Raw genomic sequence first — 10,629 nt, 5'->3', positions numbered from 1 at the left:
TGTATTACAATGAATCAGCCTAAGAGCCGAAGGTTCGAAGGCTGGTGTTGACCGAGGGCTCATAATACATCTGCTATGACAAATGACATGTTATGATATTTTCATCATATGCTTTAACAATGGAGAAGAATAACAGTTTAATATATGTATCCTTTTAAGTGGTTCTCAAGTAGAAGTTCAAAAAGTGATAAGTTTACGGACGTCGGATGTAGTACATCCGATAGGAAATCTTTCTATATTATGCCGCAACAGTGGAGAAAAACAACAGTACGATATATTGTTATGTTGGCGATTAAAAAAAATCATCAACACATACTGAACACTGTTTGGAAAAGTCAACATTTATAAAGTTACTTTCCAAATTATGCTTTAAACTTTTAAAAATGCATTTATTGTATTATTTGTTTGTTTGTTGTTTTTGTTTTTTGTTTGCATTCTACAAAATACATTTTCCCGTTTCGTAATTATTGATTTGTACCCTTCTTTAGTTGTTTTTGTTTTTTTTTTCACTGAAAACGTACCATTGAGGTGTATTTTCCGGAATTTGCCGACTATCACCGGAATGCCACGCGATAACGTTACGGAAAGGCATGTGATAAAAGTCGAAGCATGTGATAAATGTTTCTAAAAACCATTTAGGAAAATATTGAATTCAAGTAAATGTAATGTAATTATCATACTGCAAACATTATAAGTTAATCACTCTAAGTATATCATGTATATGATAACAGTATTTATTGAAAGGAAAAACGGAAAACCACATGAATTAAAAAAGTTAAAGTTTAAACTGTATGATTAAGTCACGTGAATATTTTGATGTTCGAGAAGATATTTTGAAAGTAACCACTTTCTTATCGACAGTCGTTATGTTAAGTTTTTTTTAAATTTTCATGTTTGTTTATGATTAGTAATGTTGATTTTAACATTACATTTAATAATATCATTCAATATATTTCCTTTTCTTGTGTCAAAAGTATACAACATGTATCTCAAAGGAGAGTGTTTCGATCTTTTGGATTTTAACACAGGTTTCCAACCTTTCACACTATTTTTTTCTATTCTTAGTGTTGTTTGATCAATTATTTTGTTTCATGTGGTTGTACCTGGCAGATGTGTGATTCCAATGCATTAATAAAAAAATAGCATGGTTTCTTTATGCATACATACATTTGCTTATAAGCTGTGTGCATGTAAGTTTATTAATTGCTTTAACTGTCTCAACTTGCAAATAAATGACAAAAACAATATTTTTAAGTTTTGTTTTTTAGAATTGCAAGGTATTCGGTACAATGTAGCATGTAAACTTATGATATAATATGATTATGTCATCAGATGAACATACCAAGAATTTAAAGAGAAATATCAAATATGACGTATCATTAGAGAAAAGCAAAAAGTTGATCTTAATTTTTTAAAAGTAACTAAAACTTAAGATTTATTTTTATATTAAGATATAAATAATAAACAATGTGTTTGTACTATCAATGTTACTGTGGATTCATTTATTTTCGTGGGTACTTATTTACGTGGATCAAGGAAAAATTACATATTCGTTGATATTTAATTCGTGGTTTTGCCAAAGTCTGCATACAAGCCTGTATAGAAAATTTGTTATTGGTTGAAAATTTAATTTTGTGGTTCGCCTGTATCAAAGAAATCCACAAAAATTGGTATGTAACGAACAACAATGAATCCACAGTAGAGTATTTGATATGATATATATTGGAATATAAGTAACCGTCTTTGTGTACACTTGTGTACACCACATCGGACATCACAAACATGAATTTGAGCTGTATTTTTAGTTCATATGCATTTTTTTTACTACTGATACTAGCAGTTAAATTGTAAAAACTGCTTTATTTCATCGTATCACTTAAACAATTCAACAAATAAAACTGTTAACATGGACATCTCACTCTATTGTATTAATTTTGGAAACATACATGTACAATGATGAAACAATACAGTTTCTGAAGGACGATCAAATATAAAACAAACAATGACATGTCCTTTTTTACACAAATAGCACAGTAACACATAAATACAGAATTCTTAATCAATCATAGGAACCATCACAAACACATGAACCAATGTATACTTAAATAAGGGTTTTTTTTTGGAGCAGACACTGCATTCCATGAGCTTTTTAGGGAAATGAAAAAAATAATACACGTATAAAAGGACATATAATGAAGTATAGAATCGAAAATGTCTTGTGAAAGAAGCACAAACCTATTAGAACTTATACCAGGCATGTGATGAGGTATATATAGAATCGTAAATATATCTTGCAAAATCTCTGTTAAAACGGTAAAACAGTCCTTGGCCACACACAGAAGGTATTTTGTTTTATTGGTGTCTATTTATCATTTTTTCTAACTACTGTTAACTATTTTTAATGTGTGTATAAAATGGTAGATAAACTGAAAAATGCAAAACACAAAGTCGCAAACTACAATAACTACTGTAAATGTAATTGTGAGTACAAAAAAATATTTTACAAACCAATGGTTGACTGTACAATCGATGATTAATTATAATTTTAATGTACAATAAGACTATTATATAAGTGTTAGATGTACAATTTATGATAAAATGTAACCCTGGCAACCTAACTTTAGCGTAATGTTACAAAACTGTCTTTCAGTTTCAGGGCATTACGTTAACATGTTACAGATTATTATTCAGAGAAGCACGCAGACGCACAAATGTTACATTATTGTGTTACAGTTTACAAAATCAATACAACTATACAGTATACATTTTTTGTATTGGTATCAGTAGGTAAATTGTTCGTGTAACAGGTCTAATCGACAAAATTATGATCTTTACGAGAATATTCCTTATCACAGCTTTTGTTGTCATGACTAGCTCAATGAAGTCACAGATTAGGGAAAATATCTTATGACCAAAAACCATCGCCATTCTCAGGTGAATGTAAAGTTTAGAATATTAGATAAACATACTTATGATTAAAAAAAGAACGTTTGACAGAGTACCAGATTTTATAAAAATATTATTATGGTATTATGTGGCGTTTTTAATACAGACGTCGAAACAGTGACTTTCTATTCATGCAAAAAGTAAAATAAAAAAAATAATGAACACCGAGGAAGAAACATTGAAATGTGATTTGGTGTTTCGTATATGATACAAACTAGTTATTAAAAACTTTAATTCTATGAAACTCAACCTTTCACATTTAATAGACTTTACTTGTTTTATAGAACAAACACATAAACTTCAGAATTTATACTTTATTTAATGTGTGGTCGAAGTTTGCATACATATGTCGGAGCTGTTAATAGCTTGCTATATACATGATATAGTGTGTGTTTTCTCAATGTTGAAGACCGTACGGTGACTTATAATTGCTTTGATCCTCATCATATGAACCCTACTTGAGAGCTACATCATTGGCAATTATACAATATCTCTTTCATTTTTGTTATATTTAATGCATTTGCAAAGTTATATTTTTTAGTTGAGATTTATCCGTGTAAAAGGAAATTATTAAATTTAGAAAAGGTCCCGACACCTTTATGAATGTTGTTCTACATTATTAAAATCAAATATGTTAAGCATGTAAAGATTGCCCCCCCCCCCCCCCCCCCCCAAAAAAAAAAAATACACATGATTCCCAAAACATATATCAAGGAAAAATATTTGAACAAAATGACAATATGCTTGATACCATAGAATAACTATCAACTTGAGTAATATATATACGTGCAAGTATCTATGATGAGTTTATATACAATATTTATTTTGACTTTTTCGCACAGACATTGTAATATTGCTCCAAATATAAAGAAATGTATAGATACATCGAACTTATATCATAAAAATTGTAAGCTATAAAGACTTTCATGACTTTCCTGCGCACTGTAACTTTTTATCGTCATGGCAGAAATTTGTATTCTTTTTTTTCTCAGGAAGGTTTCACTATAGACCAACAAATATGAGCAATGAATGTTGTTCGGGTAAGACATATGATTTTTACATGTTTAGCTTTGCCATGTTGGGAAAATTATTAATAAAGGTATAGGCAATGTACATGTAGAAGTGTTATGTGGCATCGCATCTTGTTAATGGATGGTTACAGTAATGCAGTGTACAAACAAATTTAAAAACAGTTATTGAAACTAGGCATACAGTATCATATCATAGAATTCAAAGACAGTTATATTCACCATTCATTAATGTGGATCGATCGTGTAACGCCTTTTTCCAATCAATGGACGTACTATTTAAATTACTGTATGTGATATTAGAATGAAAGCTGTAAAAAACTTTGAAGACTTTAAAACAAGTTTTGCTGATATATTTTTGGAACATTACGTTTGGATTTTGATTTATCAAAGAAATTGACATGGTCTTGATAAACATGATAAAAAAGTATAAATTTTTGAAAAATAAATCTTTCATCTTTTTCGAACTGTAAAAATCCGTCGTCTTTATTAATCTTTCTATTCTTCTCTTTTTTTTAACTTTAGTAAATAAATAAAATTCTTATACTTAAAATGATAAAACTTTCCTCTGTTTTGTTAACTTCAAATAACATCGATTTTTCACAAAGCGAGTTAATTCAAACTGAATTTCGTTATTCATCATTAAAGGACAAACTGCTGTCCTGCATCTTTTTCATTATTATATTGGGAAAAGCCTGGAGAGAAATTTTATAGATCGCTGATTTTTGTTCAAACGATGTCATAAAAACGTCAGTAATCTAGGATCTGTAGGGATACGTAATTAATTACAAATGTAGAATGCACTGCCAAACTACATAACCTGTTCCATGTTCTTTATGTTCTAGTGATCAAGCCTAAAGACTGTGGAGATATAGATCCAGCACATTGTAAAAGTGGAGTATATACGATCTATCCGGTTGGAACCAGACCATTTGATGTATATTGCAAGCTTATTAACCAAGGGAAGGCTTGGACAGTAAGTTATTTTGTATAGAATGTATACAGTACAAACTCATTGTTTCTTATTCTGAATGTATACTTTCATTGTTCGTATATTAAAGATGAATAATTTGAGGCAATTGTCATACTATCCATTAGTAAGGATGTACTTAGGTGAGGTTTAGGATTTTGTGTTAGATGACTACTTGTCTTTTCCCTAAGATACAGGGTAAAACGTTTGCTCCATAACACCCATTTTTCTTTTCATATAAGACTTCAGTAGCTGGTAAAAGGTCATTTACCAAACTTAAAGTAAATCCTAGATATTTTCTTTTGATTTGAGACCCAAAAAATACCAAATGAATGCAAATATAAGGTAAAAGTCAGTCTTTTCCAGCAATTATTTAATAAACAAATATCTCAAAAAGGGGCTCCAAAAACAATCAACAATTTTAGCTTATCTTGTTTCTTAACTAATTCTCTTCTGACTTATAGTATAAGATATATACAAAAAGATTAACAGCATTTACCAACGTATTGACGAGTCAAACAGATCAATTTACCACAAGAAAGCCCAGACCTCCAAGAAATAGACGAACAGTGACAAATATCAAAACATTTCCTGTTTAACTTACAGTGTAGCTTATAAACTCATCAGGTGGGCGTTTTGTTTTCAATGGTATCTTCAATGCTGCACGAATAGAACAGTTAGTAAAGCAAAATAGAGTATGAAAATAATGATTACTGAGAACCCACACTTATAAAAGATTTTATCAAATACAACAATGGTAATCTAATCCGAAGGTAGAACATTCTAAATGTTTTTGAAAAATTTAAATTTCTGTAAACATGTGTACACGTAAACACTTTATAATTATGAACATATCAAAAATAATGCGTATCAACACATAAATAAATGTTATTAATATTTCAGGTTATTCAAAGAAGATTCAACGGAAGGACAAGTTTCAATAAAACATGGAAAGACTATGAACATGGGTTTGGTAATATTAACGGTGAACACTGGCTTGGTAGGTTTAACCTAAGCAGATACATTTACTGCTCCATACACTATGTTATTTTATAAGTGTCATGAAGAATATAAGTAATGAGAATGGGGATCACATATCATTTATATATATTGAAATCTTTAACCCTTGTGTTATGTGCAATTTATCTGAACATACTAATTTTGTAGTTAATGACAACATACATGTTTCAACCTCCAAAGGTAACTCTGAATTGAGGATACACCTTGGGGATTTCGACGGAGAAACCAGATATGCTTTATACAGGAAATTTTCTGTTGGAGATGCAAAATCAAAATACAAACTGGCAATTAGTGGTTATAGTGGAAATTCTGGTAGGTACTTCATTAAATCTGTAAACGTGAAAATATTTTTCATCCCTAGAGGTTTTAGTCTCAGCAATTCGGTCTCTGAAAAGTTTCAAAGTTAATGACTAGATACCTGGAATACTTGTGTTGAAAAAAATAAAATACGAAAGCTTATTAGGGTCACAAAAAAAAAATTATCTCGTAATTACGAGAAAACTATCGCGTAATTACGAGAAAAGAAGTCTTTTATCTCGTAATTTCGAGATAATTATCGCGTAATTACGAGATAACTATCACGTAATTACGAGATAATTATCGCGTAATTACGAGATAATCATTTTTTTACAAACATTAACGGTATATTGGAATTATATAAAAAATATTGCAAATTATTCATGCAAAGAACTTTTATATTTAGGTAGTCAATGACAAAAATCAAGGCACCCCCCTCCTCCTCGTTGGTAATGATAATAAATCCTCTTCCATTCTGACACTTTTTATTTGCAAATAGGTCGTTTAGCACTTATTCGACCAACTGAATTTTACTAGTATATTGAATTGGTGCCTTAAAATATGTTAACAAGAGGTACAACTCTTTGCTTTTGGATAAAAAAGTTGATAATCTTATCGACTTTTTTGTAAACGATATATACAGAGCGAAATTGGGTAAATGTCCCCTATAACAAGCTAATTCAAAAATGTAATATAAGATAAAGATAAAGGAGTTTTCATAACCCGTTCTCTTTGCGCTGTAGCATTTATACATTTAACAAAGCAAAAAGCTTCTTTTGTTACTACAAAGGCTCCCTCAACATGTTGATAAATTTCTAAAATATTGTTATATTTCTTCTTATTTCTTACGAAATTCGTATTTTGTTGACTATTTTCGCGATAAAGATAAATGAAATTTACCCAAAAAAAAAAACAACATTCGGTGAAGGGAGGGGAAGGGAAGGGGGGGGGGGGGCATATTATAATTATAACTAACAAGAAAGAGAGTAAAATAGTTATTATATCTCTTCGTATTGAACACATAAGAGTTCGAATACTTGCCCCCGCCTAAATGCTTGTAAGACTCGCAACCTTTCTAAAAACACTTGGTCATGAGGGGATCTACTTTCAACTTTTTCTTCTGTTTTTCCTGGTGCTCTTCGATAGGACTTAGTTTAAACAGGAACCAATGACAGTTGTATTTTACTTCCTCTGAAATTCTTGTGCCAACTTAAAACAAACTTTCTATTTTGCAATAGTAATAGTTTTATCCAGACACCGGTGACAAGCTCATTTGAGCCTATGGTATACTATGTGTTTACGTCTATGAGCACATATTAAAAATCTTGTAGATTTGGACACGCAAACACATGATGTAGTCAATCGGCTATAGTATATAGGCTTTTTAGAGGTGTTTTACGGATATGACTTAATTCATCGCTTCCTTTTTACGCAATTAATTTATAAAATCTTTTTTTATGTTTTAATAAGTGGCCAATAATATAAATTATCTAACTAAAAAGTTAATGAAAAAAGAACTTAAATTTCATTCAAATCGATTAAAAAATACATCTTTTACTTTCTATAACAACCTTTTTACGACTATATAAAATTGAGAATGGAAATGGGGAATGTGTCAAAGAGACAACAACCCGACCATAGAACAGACAACAGCAGAAGGTCACCAACAGGTCTTCAATGCAGCGAGAAATTCCCGCACCCGGAGGCGTCCTTCAGCTGGCCCCTAAACAAATATATATACTAGTTCAGTGATAATGAATGCCATACTAAACTCCAAATTGTACACAAGAAACTAAAATTAAAAATAATACAAGACTAACAAAGGCTAGAGGCTCCTGACTTGGGACAGGCGCAAAAATATATATATATGTAATTTTATTTCGTAATAACGCGATAATTATCTCGTAATTACGAGATAAAAAAATCTTAACTCGTAATTACGCGATAGTTTTCTCGAAATTACGCGATGATTATGTCGTAATTACGAGATAAAAAATTATTATCTCGTTATTACGCGATAGTTATCTCGTAATAACGAGATAATTATCTCGTAATTACGCGATAGTTTTCTCGTAATTACGCGATAGTTTTCTCGTAATTACGCGATAAATATTTTTTTTTGTGACCCTAATAGGCTTTCGTACTCAAACGAATGAATTCATATTTAGTTTTCCTGAATTGTTTAGTAACTATTGCTAATTTTGACAACAATTTACACACACAAATGCAAAAGAAAAGAACGATACATGCCACATGGCAGGTCTGCATTATCAACAAGTTGAAGTGGTGATTGGTTATCAATATCATAATCGAATTTAATAAGGTTGTGGTATTTCGTTCAGTCGCCATGCAATCACTACATGATAACTAAATGTTATTTTCTTTTCCTTGTTTCAAATTGTAAAATATGGAGAATCTCTTTAAATATTTCAAAACAAATTGTATTTATAATGCAACTAATTAAAAAACGGCAAATAATGAAGCAATAAAACTATACAAATGTATAATGCTTACACATATGAAGGTCAAATTTAAAATGTGCATGTTATAAGTTTTCACGAATGTGACCTACCGAATAAGACTATTTACTGGACTTGCAATAACATGAGCAACACGACGGGTGCTACATGTGAAGCAGGATCTGCTTACCCTTCCAGAGTACCTGAGATCACCCACAATTTTTGGTGGGGTTAGTGTTGCTTAGTCTTTAGTTTTCTATGTAGTGGTTTGTGTACTATTATCTATCTGTTTGTTTTTTTATTTGTTAGCCATGGCGTTGTCAGTTTATTTTTGATCTATGAGTTTGACTGTCCCTCTGGTATCTTTCACCCCTCTTTTGAAAAAAACTGTGTTGAGAATTATACAATCCAATGTTATGTGTGTCTGTTACAGGAGACTGCCTATACCGCCATAATGACAAAATTTTCTCTATTCCTGATGAGGACAATGATACCCACAAGGAAGGAAACTGTGCAGATTATAGCAAGGCAGGGTACTGATACTACAAATGTTCTCAGTCGAATCTAAATGGGGCCTACCTATATAGTGAAACCAAACATAAAAATCAAGGAATTAAATGGCCTTGTTGGAGAGGACACATGTATTCTTTGAGATCAACCACATTAATGATACGTACAATATAAATAAAAAGATACATGATACATTGATTTATATCTGTATTTCGTTGTAAATTTAACGTCATATTATTATAGTAGGGTGTCGTTCTCCATCTTGGATTGTAAATTACAGATAACCAAAGGTCAAGATTTTCAATCAATTTAGCAAAATTCAATGTAGGAATGCAGATAACTAAATTGTGAATTTTTATTTAAAAGAACACATTTATAAGATTTAAACTTATGAATATTAATATTTTTTCAAGCGTAGATCATTTTTGCTTGATTTTTAATATTTTTACATCGGCATAAAATGGCATAAAAGGGGAGGTAACGTCAATTGTGCATTATTTGACGGAATCTACTTGCAATTTTGACATTGTATATTTTAGCCGAAAAAAAAACGTACAGTGACCCTATCTTTTCTTTTGATAGTCTCAAAGCATTTTCTAAAAGCTATCTTCTCGTATTTTATTTTACAATTCTATCATTTAGTTTAGCTTCTAATCACATAAGAATGCTTGTTATTGTATAATCCATACAAAATGTGTCATTTTGTCACAACTTTTAGCTTGAGAAAACTAAAGTTTTATTATCTATTTACGTTTGACATATCACAGTATATACTACGCTTTGGCAACGTACGAACAATAAAAGTTGAAATGTATCATATTTCAATATGTTTAAGCTACTGTAACAGTGAATCATGTACTTTTTTACCAATAAGAATTGCCAATATTGATCCGTTACATAGAATCTTAAAAAAAAGGAACAGCACCTTTCAATGTCCTTATATTTTATTCTCATATATGATCATGATGATGATGGTTTCCAGTCACTCTAAAACCTCCATTAATCCGATATCAATTGAGTTTGAGAATATCATCGAAACTAGACGGTTTGCTTCATGTATAGATATTGTGCTCGATATTGACACAGAACAACGACTTCAAACTAGAATCTATGACAAACGAAATGATTTCAACGTTCTAATTGTTAACTTCCCATGTATTGGCAGTGGCATAGCAATTGCCCTGTCTTTACCCGTTTAATCATCTCGGTTGTTACATTACTCTCAGGCATATACACACCTAGGATAGTATGGGTGTTTTTCGCCATCTTGGATTGTAAACAACAGAGAACCACAGGTCCAGATTTTCAATCAAATAAGCAAAACTTTGATGAGGAATGCAGATAACTAATGTGCATTTGAATTTAAAAGAATAGATTTATAAGATTTGTAACTTATAAA

At 30.8% G+C, this 10,629-nt stretch overlaps 1 protein-coding gene across 1 annotated transcript; it reads left to right on the top strand.

The window, feature by feature from the left end:
• Nucleotides 1-3,937: 3,937 nt before the first annotated feature.
• On the top strand, nt 3,938-9,953 carry LOC127715056 (fibroleukin-like). Its single transcript, XM_052221075.1, has 5 exons — nt 3,938-3,986; nt 4,820-4,950; nt 5,848-5,944; nt 6,145-6,276; nt 9,154-9,953. The coding sequence occupies exons 1-5, from the start codon at nt 3,965-3,967 to the stop codon at nt 9,258-9,260; spliced, it is 489 nt and encodes a 162-aa protein (XP_052077035.1). The 5' UTR covers nt 3,938-3,964; the 3' UTR covers nt 9,261-9,953.
• The last annotated feature ends 676 nt before the right edge of the window (nt 9,954-10,629 follow it).

The sequence above is a fragment of the Mytilus californianus genome, unplaced genomic scaffold, assembly GCF_021869535.1.
Source record: "Mytilus californianus isolate M0D057914Y unplaced genomic scaffold, xbMytCali1.0.p SCAF_9, whole genome shotgun sequence".
NCBI lineage: Eukaryota > Metazoa > Mollusca > Bivalvia > Mytilida > Mytilidae > Mytilus > Mytilus californianus.
Note: the sequence above shows the minus strand (reverse complement) of the source record. Positions and strands in the feature narration are given on the sequence as shown.

What these genes read in the sequence shown, in the direction of transcription:
- LOC127715056 (XM_052221075.1), top strand. Translation starts at nt 3,965, where the DNA reads ATGAGCAATGAATGTTGTTCGG. An exon ending in ACCAAGGGAAGGCTTGGACA is followed by an intron (nt 4,951 to 5,847) that starts GTAAGTTATTTT and finishes TTAATATTTCAG; the next exon opens with GTTATTCAAAGAAGATTCAA. An exon ending in TAACGGTGAACACTGGCTTG is followed by an intron (nt 5,945 to 6,144) that starts GTAGGTTTAACC and finishes CAACCTCCAAAG; the next exon opens with GTAACTCTGAATTGAGGATA.